Raw genomic sequence first — 19,954 nt, 5'->3', positions numbered from 1 at the left:
TAAACTATCAAGATCCCAGGATTTTCCTCTCTGGGACAAGACACATTACCCTGATCATTTAACCAAGAACCCAGTATTCTAACATTCAAAATCAAAAGCATTATTTTTAAACTTATCCTATGAAATAGCAAAATCATCCAGGATGGAAAAGTTCCACTCCATTTTTCCCATAGGTTGACCAAGTATATTTTAAAGTATTTGTAAAGTAAGATTAAAATGTTAGGGCCACTACTGTCTACTATTAGATGTTTGTTTCTGGAGCTCCTTTCTATGTACACATAAAATTGTACCATGCATACTCTGTTGTCATATAGTCACGACTTTTTCAAATCATGATTGCTGTAGAATATAAAGTACATGAAAAAAATATTTAAAAATAACCAAATTACATAAAAAGCTTTTGATAAAAGCTTTGTATATACTATAGTATTAGTTTGTGAAACTAAATGGCATTCCTTTCAAAAATACAAAAACATAAAAAGAACAGCCTGGGTAAAGGGTCACATTGAACTATGCATTATTTCAGGTACTGCTACAAGAGCATCTTTAAAAAGTCAGTACCATTACAGAGACATCAAGGTCCAAATCCAGAACTCTAAGACTGCCCCTTTTAACAGCTGCTTCCCCAACTAGAACCAAACCAGGAACTGCTAAAAGAACTACCTGAGTTTCCACTGCTATGAAAAGGCAATGACCACAAAAGTGGGTGATGGATGGTTCTGTGTGCGAATGGCCCTCCACTCCATATCCTGGATCTCAGTCTGGTACTACCACCAGGCAGAAGGCACATTTCCTGAGAAGACCTGAACTGGTTCTACCACACCTCTCCTCTGACCTTCTCCCAAGGTAAAGGGGGACCTGGGTAATGTCAGTCTCTTCACTAAGACTCTGAATTTGACTTAACTAATAATAAAAACTCATTGGGAAAGTAAAGAAAGGGAAAAAAATAGTCTAAAGTTAAAGACAAATGTCAACAAAATAGAAGATTCATGACAACATTTTTATTTCACCATTTATTTGGTGATATTTAACAATTTAACAGATAGAAATTACCTCTCACAAAGTCCCTATAATTATTAAACACTATGAAGAGTATATTCATACAAATTATCAATGTTTGAAAATTTCAAAACAAAACTACTAAGATTTTAATGTATAATGTAATATTCATTAGACTATGTCTAGGCTCACAATGCTGAAAATAAAACCAATTCATTTGGCTATAAAAAATTTTTTTAAGCAAATAACACTCCAAGGAGATTCTGGAAGAACGGTAATTTTTAAAGCTATTTTTAAATATTTGTTTAAATGAAGTTTCAGTACACGAAAATAGAAAAAAAATGAAAGGCTATAAAGAGTCTTTGGTGAGTCATAGGAAAAAAAGCAAATCCAGCTGCACAAAACTATATAATATACTTGTATCTAGAACTTCCGATAAGTATTAAATCATAAACAACTATCTGAAGTGTTAACAAGTAGTACCCATTTTTAAAATCTACTCTAGGGTAGCTATATTTGGAAAAACATTCATTGAACTCTTCAAACCACAGACACAAATGAATATTTTGTTGTAACTAATGGGCCTCTAACTAGTTTTTGAAAAAGAAAATTGTGAATCCCAAAGAACAATAAAGAAAAAACAATTACATAACACAATTTGATGAAAAGCTCCTGTCAATACAGTAGTAATGAGTAATCAGTATTGCCTTAAATGGCTTTTATTAAAAACGCATTTAAATATGTACAAACATAAAAATTTTAAACTTTATGGTTGTAGTTCTGACACAATTAAAAGTTGAAAGCAAAACCTTCTCAAATTGGCATTAATTTACTATGACAAATTATGATAGCTGACTGAATCTAAATTGCTATTCTGGTATGCCACTGGTACCGACTGCCTTATTGGAGACAGGTCCTTTGGGATACGGGAAGTCAATGTGTGTGGGGGGGGTGCATTTTCTCACAACTTTCCTCTATTTGAATTTATGAAACTGTTATTCATACAACATATGCTCTTATATCTCCTGATTGGATCTAGAAGATTCTGTCTTTGCTCTTGACATAGAAACAGATTGGTAAGGGGCACTCACAATCATTACTAATACTTCAGTGGGAGGGATGGCTACCAAAATGACCCCCTCAACTCAGAAAGCAAAGAGAGGAATCCAGAGGAAGGCTGAGTCCAAGTGGTAGAAGTTAACTGCCCGAAGTGGGCAAGGTGATCCTACTAGGCAGCAGTATGAATATGGAATATTAGGTCTTTAGGAGAGGCAGAAATCCCTGTCTATATTTGATTAACTGAATTCAAGAATTCAAATCAACAGGCATCCTGCTAAAAGATCTAACTAAAAGATTAAATAATCAAAACAAACAACTCCAAGCCTAGTGACCCCAGCTGAGTGTCATGAACTGTCACCCAAATTGAAGATCACTAACTGAAGTTCCTTGAATGAAAGGGGGGCCATATCACTTCTGGAATGTCTTCTTCCCAAGTAGACTTCTGCCCAATCAGGTAGTCATGAGCAAGCAAAAGGGAAACACCTAATCTTGATGATCATTACATACTGGTTTTACGCTGACACTGATTCTTAGAAACTAAGAATACCACTGGTCCATCAGTTGAATTGATGATTGATGAGGATTATATATAGGGGTGAAGTTGTAATGCAACCTCTTCTCACAGTAGGTATCATGAGAGCCCACATAGATGTGCTAATTTTCAGATAATTGCCAATATTGCCAGAATCTCCATATAAGCTCCCTGGTTCAGGAGGAAGGACTATCATGGTAAGAAGCATAAAGTAGAGGCTGATCAAATTCCCATTCCATATCAAAATCACTAGATTTCTAGGGGACACTTTCTAAAGAAAGGGTGAAATGTTGTTATGAAACAAAGGCATAACAAATTTTGGGCATGGCCCCACCTTGCTTGAATAGCAAATGTACATATTACCCTCCTCCTCCCACTTCTTACTGTATAGCAACTTAAAAGATGTTTTAACATAAAATAATGATGAACTGAACCTGTGAAAAGCCCCAAAGAATACAACACACCATAAGACGTCCATGGCCATTTTGGCAAGCAACTGAAGTAACCATTTTCTTTTGAGATACAGCTCCGGGCCTGCTACTGAATAGAACATTAAGTGATCATACAGTCTAGCTGTCCATCATTAGTTGTTACTGGATGCATTTAGTTCTAAATTCCAGCAGACCCAAATGGACTCTCAGGTACAATTTTTAACATGTACTCTCACCATCCTTCCAGAAGCAGCAGGCTCACACAACAGTGAAACAACTTATGACAACATGGACAAGGGTCCAGCTTGGTCACCACACTGGAAGCCTGCAGAATGCAGTGTATGAGCTCAACCAGCACTTTTCCAGTTGGGTACTAGACAGAGCACTTCTCACAACTACAGCTAATAATCTCTCAAATTTTTGTTTCCTATCCCTAAGACTGAGAGCTACTAAAGGTTTTGTGCCCAAGGAAACAATACTTCTACCAGGAGACACAATGATGGTGCCTCTGAAACTGCTACCTGGCTCATCATTCCAGAAAATGCAAAAAAGAGACTTAAATAGAATGATATATTAACTACCATGAGGGTATATGCATATTGTATACAGTGGAAACCAGAATGGGTACAGATGGAATGCAGGTAACACTCTGGGGTGCTTCCATGTTAGAATATAATGAGAGACTAATGGATTGGGCCATAAATAGCTTAACTCTTCAGAATGAATGTAAGTCTCAACCCATCAAGGAAAGGATCCCAAGCAACTTAGGTCATGGCCACTTGCAATAAAAACCTAATTATTTTATTTGATGTGTATAGTAGCTAGGATCCAGCATTACTATTTGTGACATAAAACTCAAAAAACCAATTTAAGCAGTACAGTTGTTTTTTTCCTCATGTGAACAAAGGGTAGAGATGGGTCATACAGAACTGTGTGAAAACTACAAAGACATATATCTTCCTACTCTCCAGTCTATCATCCATAAAATGCGGCATCAAAAAATGGCTTCTAGAGCTTCTGTCACCACATCAACATTCAGATGAAAGACTTGGAAGCCTTCCTAGAAATTCCATATTCCACCAACATTGTGGGGGACAGAAATTAATCACATAGCCACACCCAGCAGTAAGTGAGGCCATGAAATATAATCCTTTAACTGGAAGCATTGCCACCCTAAATAAATTCAGGGTTCTCTTTTTTTGGGGGGGGTGTAACCAGAGATTGAACTCAGGGGCACTCAACCACTGAGCTTCTCCCCAGCCCTTTTTTGTATTTTATTTAGAAATAGGGTCTCACTGAGTTGCTTAGTGCCTCACTATTGCTGATGCTGGCTTTGAACTTGTGATCTTCCAGCCTCAGCCTTCCGAGCCACTGGGATTACAGGTGTGCCTGGTAAATTCAGGTGGAAAAAGAAGACAAAAGTTTAGATAGGCAACCAGCAGTCTTTCCCATTAAGGGCCAATAATTTGTGGTGTTTCAAAGAAAACTGTTGGTTAACCCACAAGATATGAATATAAGAATTGGGTCACCATAAAATCAGAAGATCAGACGTCACTCAGAGGTTCTAGACTTAACAATGAGTTATCTCCTTGAACAGTGAATAGCTACATCATTTTAAGATTGACAAGTTACATCATTTTAAGTAAGAGTTTCCTTTATTTATTTATTTATTTTAATGCGTTGCTAAGGATGGAACCCAGTGTCTCATGCAGGGTATATTTTAAATTGTCTATACAGTAAAAAGTGAATGGAGTCGGGAAGGAGAGTGAAGTAAATTCAAGCAAGGAGTGCCCTGGCCAGAATCTGTTCCCCTTGGTCTCTCACTTTTCCTATAGGAAAATTCCTTTCTCTTATTCTGTGAGGTCTAGGCAGGCCTGAAACAGTAATTTACCCCACAACTGACTAAAGGGGTGCCCATGACTGCCCCCTAGAGACAATCATAGTACACTGTTCACCTCTTCAGGGAACTGATGGGGATTCAGTTCAAGATGCAAGAAAGGTCAAATAGACCCTCTCTCGAGGACTTTAAAACTTCAGGAGACATCCAAAGATGAACCATAGCCAGAGTCAAAACTTGCTGACAATGCTACCATCATGTAGAGAGGTTGTCTATAAAATCCTACTTCTGACTTCCCTAAGCTTCCCATTTCAATTCTTCCTAAGGCCTGAATAGCTCTTCCTTGCTTAAGTAATCCAAAATCAATTTATTTGCTTGCAACAAAACAAGGTAGATATAATTCTATAACCTCTCCCTTACACATAATAAACCCCTGTGGCTTTTAGTCTTTCCTGGTCTGAGTATTTCCAACTCTAGATCCAGTGCCTACCTCCCTTAAGCATCTCGGACGTCTCAACATGCCACAAATACTTCAAGTTCAACAAATCTACAAAATTTCCCTCTATACTCTGTACCCCAACGTACTTCCCCTTGCATCTCAACATACTGGGCTGGATTTGTGGCTGCAGTATTCAGGTAGAGTACTTGCCTGGCATGTGTGAGGCCCTGGGTTTGATACTCAGCACCACATATAAATAAATAAATTAATTAAAAAAACAAAAGATCCATTGACAACTAAAAAATATGTATTAAAAAATATACATATATGCTCAATTACTTTACCTCAGATTTGTACTTGCATTCAGTTACCAAGTTCTGCCAACCCCACATCATGAAAGTACCTTAAATTCATTCTTTCTACTTTGTTTCCACCACTGCTGCCTAAGTTCATATCCCACCCTCATCATTCCTCTATCCCTAAGAACAGCTCAGTTTTCAATAGTCAAGTGATTTCATTTAGACTCCTTACTTCATTAGTCCCTACTCAATAAACCACTTCAATCTTTGTGTTTCATTCACTTTGAAACACTTTTATCCTGACATATATGTAACATTTTATTGCACTTATTGTTTTACACATCTATTTCCATTACCTGACTATAAATCCTGGCAAGAAGGAGGGAAATATGGTTCAGTATCAAGGGGAAGTTTGCATCCCCCAGTAATATGCACAGTGCCTGGTCATTAGGGGACACACTTAACTAGCTGCTGAAAAAGGAAATGAATAAATCCTAGCAGTCTTCTGTCAGACCTTCCTGCCCAGCTTTTCTTTTCTGCAACTCACAATCTCCATAGCTGTCCAAGCCAGCTTTCAAAAGAGCACATCTGCTCAGGTCTCTCTACTGCTGAACCTTTACAGTCTCCACTGACCTCAAGACAAGATTAGATTTTCCTAAAATGATATACAAAGTACCTCAAAATCTGGTGCTAACATTTCCTTTCTTTCACCTTTTAAGTCAACTTCATTTCATTCAGATAAGTTTTATCTGCAGAATTCAAAAACTAGAAATAATCTGTATGTTCATTTAAGTTGAATAGGTAAGCAAATTGCTCTATATTCATGCAATAGAATACCCTTCAGCAATAAAAATGAAATACAGCTGTTTTATCTATTTCATTCAGTTTCCTACTTGTTTACAGTGGAGGAGCAAGTTTAGTGTCAGTCTCTCTATCATGGCAGAAGCAGACGTTCCAACCTATCCTTTTGCCTCATCCTATCTCACCCTAAATCAAAATACAAATTTCCCTAGACTTTGCCAAGCAATTCTTGTGCCTTAATTTCTTTTCCAAACTCACTCAACACCTTCTCATCCAACATGACCCAACTCGTACCACCTCATCTTTGGAAGTCTTCAATTTTACCAGATAGATCTTTTTCTCCCAGATTGTACGGCACATCGTTCATTCACAACACAGCACTGCTATCAAAGTACTATGATGATTCTGTGCATGTGTCCCCAACTAAAACAAATTTCTAATAATAATAATAATTTGTTATCATGTGGATATTTACTATGTGCTCAATACTGTTTTTCTAAGCACTTCATAGTAACTCATTTAAATTTCATTAAACCCTATGATATAGGTAGGATTGTTGTCTTGTTTTATAGAAAAGGAACCTAAGGCACAAATAGGTTAAGTAAACTGCCTGAGATCACACAGCTTGGTAGCAGGAGGACCATGATGTGAACCCAAACAGTCTGAATTCACAGTTATGTTCACTATCCTGTCTCATGAATTCCTGGATGGCAGCAACTGTGTCTTACTCCTGTTTGTACATCGCATGCCCAGAGCACCTCAAATATCTGTGGAATGAATTGAAATTTATAATTTTCTCCTAGTCATCAAAAAAAAAGTTCTTTGTAAGTAATGGAGGTTTTCAGTCAGTAATTATAGAATTGAATCTAGAAAGGGTCTTTCATAAACATGGAAAAGACTAAAATTAAATTTCTATTAATAAATTCAAAGAACTCTGAAGAATTTTACAATACAGAAAAAACTAAAGAGATTTTTAAGGTAGCCAAGTAACTATAGTGAATGCAGGAACAAGAAGTCTTTACCAAGGAATCAATGCCCCCCAAAGAAAAGAGGCTAAATGTCACAATTCACCTCCTATAATTGCATACTAAATTAATCCCATCTATCTAAATCTGAAGTAGAGAGCAGAATTTTAAAAGCAAAAGCAAAAAGGAAGATTATTTAAACAAAATTTAATCCTAAAAGCTAAATATGTCAAGAGTAATCAATGGAAATAAATAAAGTCACATTATTCATGGAAATAGCTATGTTTAAGCAACCACAAAAATTTAACCAACTCTATAATGGAAAAGTATTACTCATCATCTTTTAAACAATTAAGTACTCTCCATATGATATTAAAAGGCCTTAAGTTTCTGACATTAGATAGTATATGAAGTGATTTACAAAAGCTAAAACTACTTTAATTTTAATGATCTATACAGAAATGTAAGTAAGTGAAGTATCTATATATATTACATATAAAATGCCTAAGTGAATAATTAGATTTAATTAGGGAGGCAGAAATGAAACAACAGGACACACGTTGTACAGGCAGCTGCAGCTGATGCACTGTGGCTACCTTTAGCTTTCCCCACACCTCCAAGCTAAGTCACACAGCTGGACCATCCTACAGACCACTGTCCAGTTTGGACATGTTCACAATCACTCAAAGTCTCTGAACCTGTCTTTTCAGAATTCAAAATTTTTCTGATTTTAGGAAGGCCCTTTTAACCCAACACTCCAGCAGGAACTGGGGAAGCACCTGTAATCAAATGCATTCATATTTGTATAATAAAATGAATAAATATTGACTTTCAGTGGGATAAAGGCTATAAATAAATAGTCTAATGCCAGTTCAGGTTGAATTTATGAGTCTGCAAAAACACTGTTTTCTGAGCTTTTAGGATTTTTAAATTGTGAAAAAAGGACTATAGATTTGTATTACTCATTTAACCTGCATTCAATCTGTTCACTCTGAGAACTGAGAAAGGTTTCCTTAACTACCACACTCAGGCACAACACTAATTTCTAGACAAGTGTGGAAATGGCAATAACACTGGAAATCACCTAGTCAAACTCCTTACTTCATGTCTCAGGAAACTAAAGCCCAGAGAGATGAAAAGTCTTGCCAGCATCACAGTTATATACCTACAGAGATAAAACTAGAACACACAAATCTCTAGTCTCCCAGGTCTTCTTCCTTTCTCTCTCTCTCTCTCTCTCTCTCTCTCTTTCTCTCTCTCTCTCTCTTCCCCCCCCACCTGCATTCCCATTCTCTATCAACATGAAGTGATATATATATTTTTAAGCTTTTCAAAGTAATGGAATAATTACAAACAGAAAAAGGCAAAAATAGTATATATTGAGTCCTATGTACTCTTCACATAGCTTCACCCAATAGTGGAATCTTCTATAGTTAGTTGGCAATACCAAAAACAAAAAATTGACAATTACCTTAGTGTTAATCATAGATCTTATTCCATTTTCAGCATTTTTCCATCTGCATTCACTTGTTGTAAGTGCATATAGTTCATGCAACTTCATCCCTTGTCTAAATTCATGTAACCAAGATTCCAAGTTGCTTCATCACCACAATACACTTCTTTATATTTATGTTCATCCCTATTCCCCACATTATCAGACTTTAGAAACCACTACTATTTTCTCCATCTCTACAGTTTTGGCATTTTGAAAATGGCATGTTGTACAAATGAAATCATATACTATATAAACTCTTGAAGTTGACTTTTTAAAAAATTGTGATAAAACATGCTTACATAAAATTTACCATCTTAACCATTTTAAGTGTATGTAGTGCAGCAGTGTTAAGTAATTCACATTGTTGTACAATCAATCTCCAAAACTCTTTTATCTTGCAAAACTGAAAGTTTACACCCATCAAACAACAACTCCCCATTTCCCACTCCCTCCAGGCTCTGGCAACTTTCTGTTTCTACACTCTTATTTCTCTGAATTTGACTACTCTGGCTACTCACATAAGTGAAATCATATAGTACTGTTTTTTTAATGAGCGAACAACACTTAGCATATGTCCTTGAGGTTCATCCATATTATAACATGTGCCAGAATTTCTTTTATTTTTATGGCTGAATAATATTCCATTATATGTATATACCCACATTTTGTTAATCTGGTCATCCATTAATTGGCACTTGGGTTGCTTCTATCTTTTGGCTATAGTGAATACTGCTGCTATGAATATGGATATACAAATATCTCTTTGAGACTCTGCTTTCAATTCTTTTGAATATATATCCAGAAGTGGAATTGCTGGATCATATGGTTATTCTACTTTTAATTTTTTGAGGAATAAAATTGACTTTTTTCACTTAGCACAATTCCTTTGAGGTTCATCCAAGCTGCTGTATGTATCAATAGCTCATTCCTTTTAATTGTCAAATACTATTTTATTATTATCTATGTACCACAGCTCAACCATTCACTACTGAATAACATTTGGGCTGGTCAATTTTGGGTTATTACAAATAAGATGCTATAAACATTCTAGTACAGGTTTTGATACAGACATAAATTTTATCTGCTTAAGAGTGTGGGATGTATGTTAAATGCATGCTTAATTTTTTAAGACATTGCTAAACTGTTTTCCAGATGGCTATATCATTTTGCTTATAAAATAATGCATGAGAAATCTAGTTTCTATGCATCTTCACCAAGACTTCACATTGTCAGTACTATTTATTTTAGTCATTCTAATAGGGTAAGTGGTGGTATCTCATATGGCTTTAATTTGCATATCCCTAGTGGTTGATAATGTTGAACACTTTTCCACAAGCATACTTACCACCTTTAAAGGATCATCTTTTTGTCCATTTTCCCATTGTACTGCTTGTTTTCTTAACTGTTGAGTTTAGAGAGTTCTTTACATATTAAGTCTCTAAGTCTTTCTTCAAAAATGTGATTTGGAAATATTTTCTCCCAGTCTGTGATTAATCTTTTCACCCTTTTCCCAGGATCTTTCCCAGAGCAAAATTTTTAGTTTTGATGGAGTCAAACTTTTTTTTTTGGTGCTATGGCTAAGAACTGTTTAGCCCTAAGTTCTAAAGATTTTCACCTGTTTTCTTCTAAAAGTTCTTTAGTTTTCTTTTTCCTATATGTATCCATTTTACATTAATTTCACAATGATCAATTTATATTGACTTTAAAAAAAAAACTTTAATTTTGTTTTAGTTGTAGATGGACACAATATCTTTATTTTATTTATTTATTTTTATATGGTGCTAAGGATCAAACCCAGTGCCTCACACATGCTAGGCAAGCACTATACCACTGAGCTACAACCCCAGTCCTGTATTGACTTTTGAAAATATATGGTGTGAGAGTTAGGTTGAGGGTATTTTTCTTTTCTCCTATGATGTCCAATTATTTCAACATCATTTGTTGAAAAGAGTATTCTCCCTCCACCAAATTGCTTTTTAACTTTTTAAGAATCATTTGGGCATATTCATGTTGATCTATTTCTGGATTTTCTGGTCTGATCTGTTGATCTGTCCATGCCTCTGCCAATATCACACTGTTTTGATAAATATAGCTATATAATAAGACTGAGCAGTAGGAAGAATGGTTCCTCCTGCTTTATTCCCACCTCAACATTGTTTTGTCTATTCTAGGTTGGTTTATTTTACTTCACTGCTTATCCTTTTAAGGTCTTCCCCATACCTAATAAAGGTATGAGAATCTGAGAAAAAAAGAACCAGGGGAAAAAAATATGTAATATACACCCTAAAACATTACTCATGTACTCATGTAATGTGTTATCCATTTATCCTTGAATGAAGTACCAATTTCTCCATAGAATGTTCTTTATTATTCCAGGTCATATCTAACTGTAATCACTCATAAGCCACAAGTCATTCTGTCATTCTGTTAGATATTTATAAACATATTTAGTGTTCAATAGAATGTCAATTCAGCAAGGGACAGGGTCCCTGCTTCAGACTCTTTTATGTTCATAAGTTACAATGAACATTGAATCAATTAATAAAGATTATCTAAGTGGAGGTTACAACAGAGAGATTCTTGAAAATCTAAAAGAAAAAGGGTAAAGATAAGAGCTAATTGCTCCATTGTTCCCAGTAGTAAGATTATTAGCTCATCAATCTCAAGATTTTTAAATTTACTCACTTCAGAATTAAACTGTTAGAAAGTATATACTTCTAGTTTTATTTGTTGTTGTTGTTGTTTTTGCAGTGCTGAGGATCGAACCCAGAGCCCTGTGCTTGTAAGGCAAGCACTTTACCAACTGAGCTATCTCCCCAGCCCACCTACTAGCACAATAATTAAGGGGAAAATTTTATTTTGGGGTTCATGGTTTCAGAGGTCTCAGTCCATAAAACAGTAAGCTCCATTCCTTGGGGTTCAAGGTGAAGCAGGATATCATGGTGGAAGAGTGTGGCAGAGGGAAGCAGCTCACATGGTGATCAGAAAGCAGAGAGAGACAATCCACTCTCTAGATACAAAATTCATACCCCACAGCCCCACCCACAATGAACCACTTCTTCCAGTCACACCCCACCTGCCTCTAGTTACCACTCAGCTAATCCCATCAGGGATTAATTCACTGATGGGGTTAAGGATATAACCCAATCATTTTTCCTCCAAATCTTCTTGCATTGTCTCACATGTGAGCTTTTGGAGGACATCATATCTAAACCATAAAACTATTCTTGATGGGGTGACTTAGGTAAAGAAAAGAAAGTAGTGAATGATGAGTTATGGTGATTTCCTCTTCATCTCCTGCTGTCTGCCAACACTATTACAATTCATCTAAATGTTAAGGCTATTAGACATATCTCACCCTAAACATACAGTTCGGATATAATCAAAAAGTAAATGGCACAAAGGATTAGAATATTGATTTAAACAAATAATAGAAAATCAGAATATAAAATGGGACATTAAAATTTTAAAGAACTGACCAGCCCAATTTCCTATGGTCCTAACTATACCAACTACAGGGGGTGTTTGTGCCCTTTGGCTACCTTGTTGAGAGCATTTTCCTCTTAATTACAATTATCAGTGCATTGCTGACAAGATGTCAACAAATTATGGTATACAGTATGTGAAATAAGATAACTGTTTAATTCATGTTTTTAACTCTAATTTACAATAGCCATAACTTACCTAACCTATGCATCAAATTCCTCCTCCTTTGCTAAAACTGATGTGTGGTATGTGTGTGGTGGTGGGGGTGGGGGGTGTCTTTTCCCCAAAAGAGTTTTCATTGACCCTATAAATTTAGACTGTTTAATTTGCAAAATACTATCATAGTAACTATAATAAAATTACATGCAGATGAGCTCCTTCTTCTCTAACAAAATACCAATTCATATATGCTACCATAATAACTTTGCTAAAATTTGCTGTTTAGTTTGTTCCTCTTTGAGATTACTAGGCAGGGTAAGCTATAATCAGGGAAGTTACAAAGCCATTGGACACACCTTTCATCTGATGGACATTAGAGAATGTCCTCAGAAAGAATCTTCATCAAGTACTCATCTGATGCTCTGGCAACTAAGTAAATGAACTGCAATTCTCCAAAAATACACATTAATAAACTTCTTTTTAGTTCTTCCCATGTCTCTTCAATGCTTTATTAAAGGGACTACAATACTCCATGTAGTATATACTACTACAAACCCCATCATTGACACACTACCATTCCCACCACACAAACAGAAACTCTCTTCTCCATTAGCAAATATTAAGAAACTTCAATGATTCTAGTGTTGTAAGAACATGGAGTAACATGAACTCAGCAATTGCTTATGAGAATGAAAACTGGTACAATCACTTTAGAAAACAATTTGATATTATCTTCTAAAGACAATATCAAATATAATCATAGCAGCATTTTTCATAACACCAAAAAAAAATGAAAACTCAAATGCTGATTAAAAGAGGACTGTGGTATTTTCACACACAGAATTTCACACACCAGTGAAAAATTATTGAAATACAGTTGAATATACAACATGAATGAGTCTCAGAAACAATAATGCATTTAAAAGTTATAAAAAATCATAAGTAACTAACTACCATTTTTGAAAATTTCAAAGGAAATGGGCAAAATTAAACATGCTATTGTTTAGAGAAACACCTATGTAATGTTAAGAAGAAAAAAAAAACAGTAGATAGAGTTCAGAGAGCGAGACTGGGAAATACACATGTAGCTTCAACAGAATTGGCAAAGTTATGGTTCGTAAGTTGGGTAGTATAGTAGACTCATTAGTTTCATTATTAAGCTTTAAACCACATGCATAGATACATATCTGTGTGTGTGTGCACTCGCGCATGAGTGTGTATATTCTGAGTGTTTATGACTTAGAATCTCTGGAGAAGTAACATTCCAGCTACCAGACAAGTTTTAGCCCAATCATAAGGTAACATTCTTGATAATTAGGAACAATGTTAAGAAATACAATCACTTGCCAGGTGTGATGGCACATGCCTGTAATCCCAGCAGTTCCGGAGGCTGAGGCAGGAGGATCTGGAGTTCAAAGCCAGCCTTAGCAAAAGCAAGATGCTAAGCAACTCAGTGAGGCCCTGTCTCTAAATAAAATACAAACTAAGGCTGAGGATGTGGCTCAGTGGTCAAGTGTCCCTGAGTTCAATCCCTGGTACCCACCAAAAAAGAAAAGAAAGAAATATAATCATTGGAAGCCAGGGGCAGTGGCACAGCCCATACATAATCCCAGTAACTCAGGAGGCTGAGGCAGGAGGATCACAAGTTCAAAGTCAGCCTCAACAACTTAGTGAGGCCCTAAGCAACTTATCAAGACCCTGTCTCAAAAAATAAAAAGGGCTGGGGAAGTGGCTCAGTGGTTAAGCAGTTCTGGGTTCAATCCCCAGTACCAAAAGAAAAGAAATACAATCACTTTATTATTACTATTTGTTAACTTTTATAGTAAGAAAGTGACAGATGTTTCCCATAATATATTAACCAGGAGAGTGGGCAAGGGAAGTGGGTGCGGCTACAAAAAGCAACAGGAGAGATCCTTATACTGATGAAATGTATCTTAATTGTATCACTCTATATCCATTGTGGTATCATACTACAGTTTCACCACATGTTACCATTTGGAAGAAACTAAAGGATATATGGGGGGGCGGGGCTATTCTGGCATTCTAGGGCAACACCCCCAGCCTCTATTTGCCCCTATTTGTGAAAATAAAAATTTCTCCATTGATTGTCAAATGTCCCCTCTGCGGCTAAATTGAGAACCACTACTTCAGTCATGAAACCAAGAAGAGTTATGGAAATATTCCTGACTGAAGGACACTAAAGATACACCACAATTAAATGCAATACTTGACCCTAATCTGAATCCTGTATTGGAAGGTAAAGAATGTTAAAAGGACATTATTAGGCCAATTAACAAAACTGGAATATAACACTAGAGTAAATAAAAGTATTTTATCAATATTAAATGTACCCAAGTTCATAACTACTGTGGTTATATAAATGAATATCACTAAGCTTAGGAGTAGTTGAGTATTCAGTGGTAAAGGGCCATGATGTATGCAATCTAATCTCAAATGATTAAAAATAATAATAATAAATGTACATACACATCCACATGAGTAGAGTAGTGTGTGTGTATGGTAGGTGAATCTGATAAACGATTATGCAAGTATGTTCTTTATACTATTTTCATTCTTGCAATTTTTCCATATGTTTGAAATTAATTACAAATCAAAAGAAGTGGGTTGTTGAGCTAGGGGTGTAGCTCACCAGTATAGCACTTGTGTGTGATCACCAGCAACATACACAAACACACACACACACTGGTGCGGGCTGTGTTTTAAGTGGAAAAACATTTTTAAAAAACCTAGTGACACGGTTGGGGTTGTGGCTCGGTGGTAGAGTGCTTACCTAGCATGTGTGAGGCACGGGGTTCCATTCTCAGTACCGCATATAAATAAATAAAATAAAGGTCCATCAACAACTTAAAAAAAACTATAAAAAAAAAAACACCTAGTGACTGTTTCGGCAGAAACAGTCCAGCATGAGTGATAAAAACCCCAAGAAGTATAATGACTACAGACTAAATAAATGCCTACTTCAAGCCTGGACATTCCTTGGAAACAAATGTCTATTTCCAGTCTCTCTCTCCCCTACTCTTTCTGGGGGTAACCCAAAGAGTGTGGAACTGAAAAATCAATCTACCCCACTTTTAAAAGGCCATTTCTAGAAAGTGACTCATCTACATGCCTGCTCAATTTCTCCACAAATCACTGTAGCATCTTTTCCAACAATTAAAAAGCAAAATCAAGAAAAACATACAAGAGCTTCTTAAAAGAAAACCATTTATCTACTCAGTTGGGTTAGTGAAGAAAGAATGTTCAAGTGGACAAGAAGACAACAATTAAAAAAAAAAAAAAGACAATAAATAATGTCTAGAAGGGTCGAGAGAAGGGAAAGATAAAAAGACTGGCAGGAAGCAGCCTCAACGACAACGGAAAGGTGTGCTGGCCAGGAAACAGTACTTGAATGGGTGCGCGCGGGTCAGCGGGACTGGGGTCGCTCACCTGGCAGTGGTAAGCAGAGGGTGCTGAGTTCCCACCAGCTTCCGCACCTGCATTGCGATGTTGCTGAGCTCGTCGCTCAGCAGGCAGCGGAGGCTCATGAAGGATGTGGGATAGCCCACGATCTTCTCAGCCTCTGACACCACCTGGTTCCAGTGGGCTGGGGACCTGGAGGACTGACCACGCCAGGATCCCACCGGGGAGATACTGTTGAGGGACCGGGACCGCCACAGGCGACGTGGGGGGCCCAGGGCCCCTAGATAACCCGGCAAGCGCAACAACAGATGTTGAACTCTCATGGTTTCAGTCTGGGAGGGTCAGGGGGTGTCCGGAGGTGGCGGGGGAAACCAACCAGGGGCTGAGGAGGAACTTCCAGGAACTAAAAGAAAGCGGTGACTCCAGTCTCTTAAAGGAGGGTGGCTTCCTAGAGCCGTGACCAGAAACGAACTTTGCTGCTTTCTGTAGCCTGAGGAGGGCACACAGCAGCGCAGAGTACCTGGAGCTGAAGCCACAGCCACAGCCTATATGGGGGACGCCATGTTGGAGGCGTGGAATGCGACCTGCCGTAAAGATGGAGGCGGGTTCTTGAAGGGCAAAGAATGCCCCCTACTTTACGGCGCCGCCGAGAACGTCCCAAAAGGGCGGAGTTTTGGAAGTGAGCCCTGGAAGGCGACGAGTGGAATGAAAACCTCTGCTTTCCTTGGCTTAAGAAGGTGGACCGTGGCAGGGATAGCGTGTGTGCGCGAAGTGGTCCCCGGGCGCCTGGGCTCTGGGTCCAGTCGGGATTCATCAGGGCGTCCCGGCGCCCAGCACTGAGTGGTCATGCATGTTTGTCCTGAATGAGAGTCGCGTGTCTAACAAGTGGAGGCGCGGGCTCCTCCCGAAGTCTTTAGTTGCTGTCCGCCGCCAGCCCCTGGTAGTGGCAGCGAACCGGGGTGAGGGCGGCCCCTCAGGCTGCCTGGCTAGTGAGGGCCGAGTCAGGCCATAGGGCTCCGCCCGCGTATCCTCAACGCCCAGCCAGACTGAAAATGGCGCAGCAGCGGAAAGGGGACCTTTTCCCTAGGGACGTCCTCTGAGAGTTGTTCGAATCTCCGGCCTCATCTTAGCCTCCGTTGCCGCGGATGTGCAGTCCGGGCAGAATCAGCTGTGCCTCCTTCACACGGGCGCAGAGAGGTTGGAATGAAACTTTGCCTCCTCCCATCTTTCACCTCTCATTTTCCTCTTTATTCGTAGCCTTGGAACGCCACTCTCCATCCAGGATTCAAAACTGTTATCACTGGACAGAGTGCTTTTCACGTATCAGCACATTCAGTTCTCAAAAAACAGCCTCATTAGATAGATATTAGTATTCTTCGTGTTTTAGGTGAGGACACCGAGGCATAGCTAAATCGCGTTGTGTCATACAGTCATACTAGGCAGGACATGAACCCATTTTTAATACATACTCTTATCCATAACCTTACTCTTAAGTAATAGACTGCAATTCATTTTTTTCTCATTGCTGAGGGAAGTTGTCAATGTGAACATTGTATAAGTAGTGCTACCTATTATTCTTTTCAGTATGTCTAGTATTTTAACCCTTGTTAGTAAAGGATGCATTATCTAGTTTTTAAACTCTTACAAATAGCTTCAAAAATTCTTTTCAGCTTTAAAAATCCTTCCAAATTCATGGTTGGTATTTTTAAAATTTGCATCATGCATAATATTGGACTAGACTTTTGGGCTACATATAAAAATCGTAACTTTGAAAAAGGGCAAATTAAAGAGAAATTGTTCAGTTTGTAAAACAAGATGTTTTTCTCTGCAGAAGGTTTAGCTTGAGTCCTTTTGAATGACAAATTTCCCTTGTGATTCAAATATACAAAAAGTTAATTTAGGTATAACTTTTTAGGGGTACAGTTTATTTAAAGTGGATTATACTTAGAGATATCAAAGACCGTCTCTGCCCTCAAAATAAGTGAAGTATGCTGAAGTTTGAAAATAATTCCTGTGAAACAGATAAACTCCTGGCAATAAAATTGAAGTCTGCAGCTAGATGAAAATGAATGTGGTGAGTGAGATATTGTACCATTTCAAAACGTTCCAAGGCCTGAGCTTCTGGGTTATCCAAGGTGAAAGAAGTCATGAAAATCCAAAGAAATATAAAAGACTGAATGTGATATATTGTGCACTTGAAGCTGTTTCTTCACATCATGGTACCTTAAGAGCAACTTTTCATGCAATTTCCTTAATACCAATTCACAGCATGTACTTTAATTTCTCCACAGAAACCAAGTGCATTATTCTCTGGTCATACTCTGTTAACCAAGTTTTTGATTATTCATGGAACTTTTGGTCCCATTTACTTTAAATAATCAGCACTTTCTTTTATACCGATAGTTAAAAGGTTGCATCATACCTAATGATTATCGGTATTTAGAAGGTCAAAATGTGTTTGTTCTTTAATCTTCCAGATAAATATATAATTCTTTTGAGTTTTTATGATTAAAGAGATTTCCAAATTGCTAGTGACTTTTGGAGGAATGGGCAGGGTGGGGCTTCCTCTGCCACTGATAATAGCTATTTTAAGGATGTCTATGAATGTATGCATAAAGTAGGAATACAACAGAGTTTCCTTCTTTTTAATAACTTTATTTTATTTTGTTTATGTGATGCTGAGGATTGAACCCATTGCCTCACACATGTCAGGCAAGCACTCTACCACTGAGCCTCAGCCCCAGCCCCTCAGCAGGGTTTCTTGACCTAAGTATTTTTGACATTGTGGACCAGATTATTCTTTATTTGGTGTGCAGAAGGGGTGTCCTGATTACTGTAAGATGTATAACAACATGACTGACCTCTACCCACTGGGTGCCAGAAGTATCCCAAATTGTGGCAAGCAGATATCCCCAAACATTGCCAAATGTTTATCACCTGGGGCAGGGCAAAATAACCCACTGGAATATGGAAGATGCTAGAAGAAAAAATGTTCAGTGGTAGAATACATGTCTAGGATGCATAAAGCCCTAGGTTCAATCCCCAGCAGAAACAGAGGAAGGGAGGGAGGGAGAAAAGAAAAAAATATCCATTTATGACATTTACTCCTACAAAGCATCGAAAGAAGACATCCTGAGTGTAAGCAGTGCTTCAGGATTATGGTCACTCCACAACCTGTGGAAATCTCCAACTGTACATATCAACACAATTGAATTGGGATTGTTCTAGGGAAGTAATCTGACAAAAGGTGGTCATGGTTCCTCCTCCACTTTGCTGAGGATCCTTTCTCAAAGTGGATTTCATTTATCTGCCTCTGTATTCTGCTGACTTTAGAAAGAAGTGAGATCATATTTGATGTTGACTGGAAACCAGACTAACGTGTGGAAATACAGGGTCTTAGCAAGGATAGTGATGCTGTGGGCATTGACATCTGCACCCCCCCCCCCCCTTTAGGTGAATGAAAATAGAGGCACTCCAGCTGCCTTCTCCTTTCATCATCTATACAACCACCTACTGTTTATCATGAGAGAGTTCTTCCAAAGGAGATGAAAGCATCTTGGTATATCTTAGGGAAAAATGGTAAAAGAAGGTAAGTAATCAGACTACCAAAAAAGCAAATGATTGGCCACCTACTTGATCAGTGGGCTGTAGGGAACAGGGATGACACATAATTGCCATTGAGAAGGAAAAATGGTACACAGGACCCATGGAAGGACCTTGATAATCATTAAAAAAATTACCCATAATTTTGCCTCTTGACCCAGAAATCTCAATTCTAGGAAGCTATTCCAAAATATAAATTGACCTATGCACAAGGTTGTTCATTATATTATTATTTTTTAATAACAAAAGACTGGGAACAATCCAAATAACCACAAGTACTAGACTAATGGAATACCCTGTGGAGGATCTACATAATGAAACACACTATGCAACTGTGGAAAAAATGAGGGCCATCTCTTCACATGATATGTAGTGATCTCCAGGATATACAGTAACTTTAAAAAATGAAGAAAGTATAGTATGCTTTTT

The 19,954-nt window shown here is 37.7% G+C and overlaps 1 protein-coding gene across 5 annotated transcripts in view; it reads right to left on the bottom strand.

Annotated features, from left to right (window-relative positions):
- Window positions 1-16,489, bottom strand: part of Pdss2 (decaprenyl diphosphate synthase subunit 2) — a 255,118-nt gene extending 238,629 nt beyond the window's left edge. For all 5 annotated transcript variants that reach the window (XM_047558926.1, XM_047558927.1, XM_047558928.1 and 2 more), the window contains exon 1: window positions 15,950-16,489. In XM_047558926.1, the coding sequence (XP_047414882.1) occupies window positions 15,950-16,245 (296 nt within the window). In that variant the 5' untranslated portion in view covers window positions 16,246-16,489. The remainder of the gene's footprint in view (window positions 1-15,949) is intronic.
- Window positions 16,490-19,954: the final 3,465 nt, after the last annotated feature.

The sequence above is a fragment of the Sciurus carolinensis genome, chromosome 7, assembly GCF_902686445.1.
Source record: "Sciurus carolinensis chromosome 7, mSciCar1.2, whole genome shotgun sequence".
Lineage (NCBI taxonomy): Eukaryota > Metazoa > Chordata > Mammalia > Rodentia > Sciuridae > Sciurus > Sciurus carolinensis.
The sequence above is the reverse complement of the archived record's forward strand: the minus strand, read 5'-3'. Positions and strand labels throughout refer to the sequence as shown.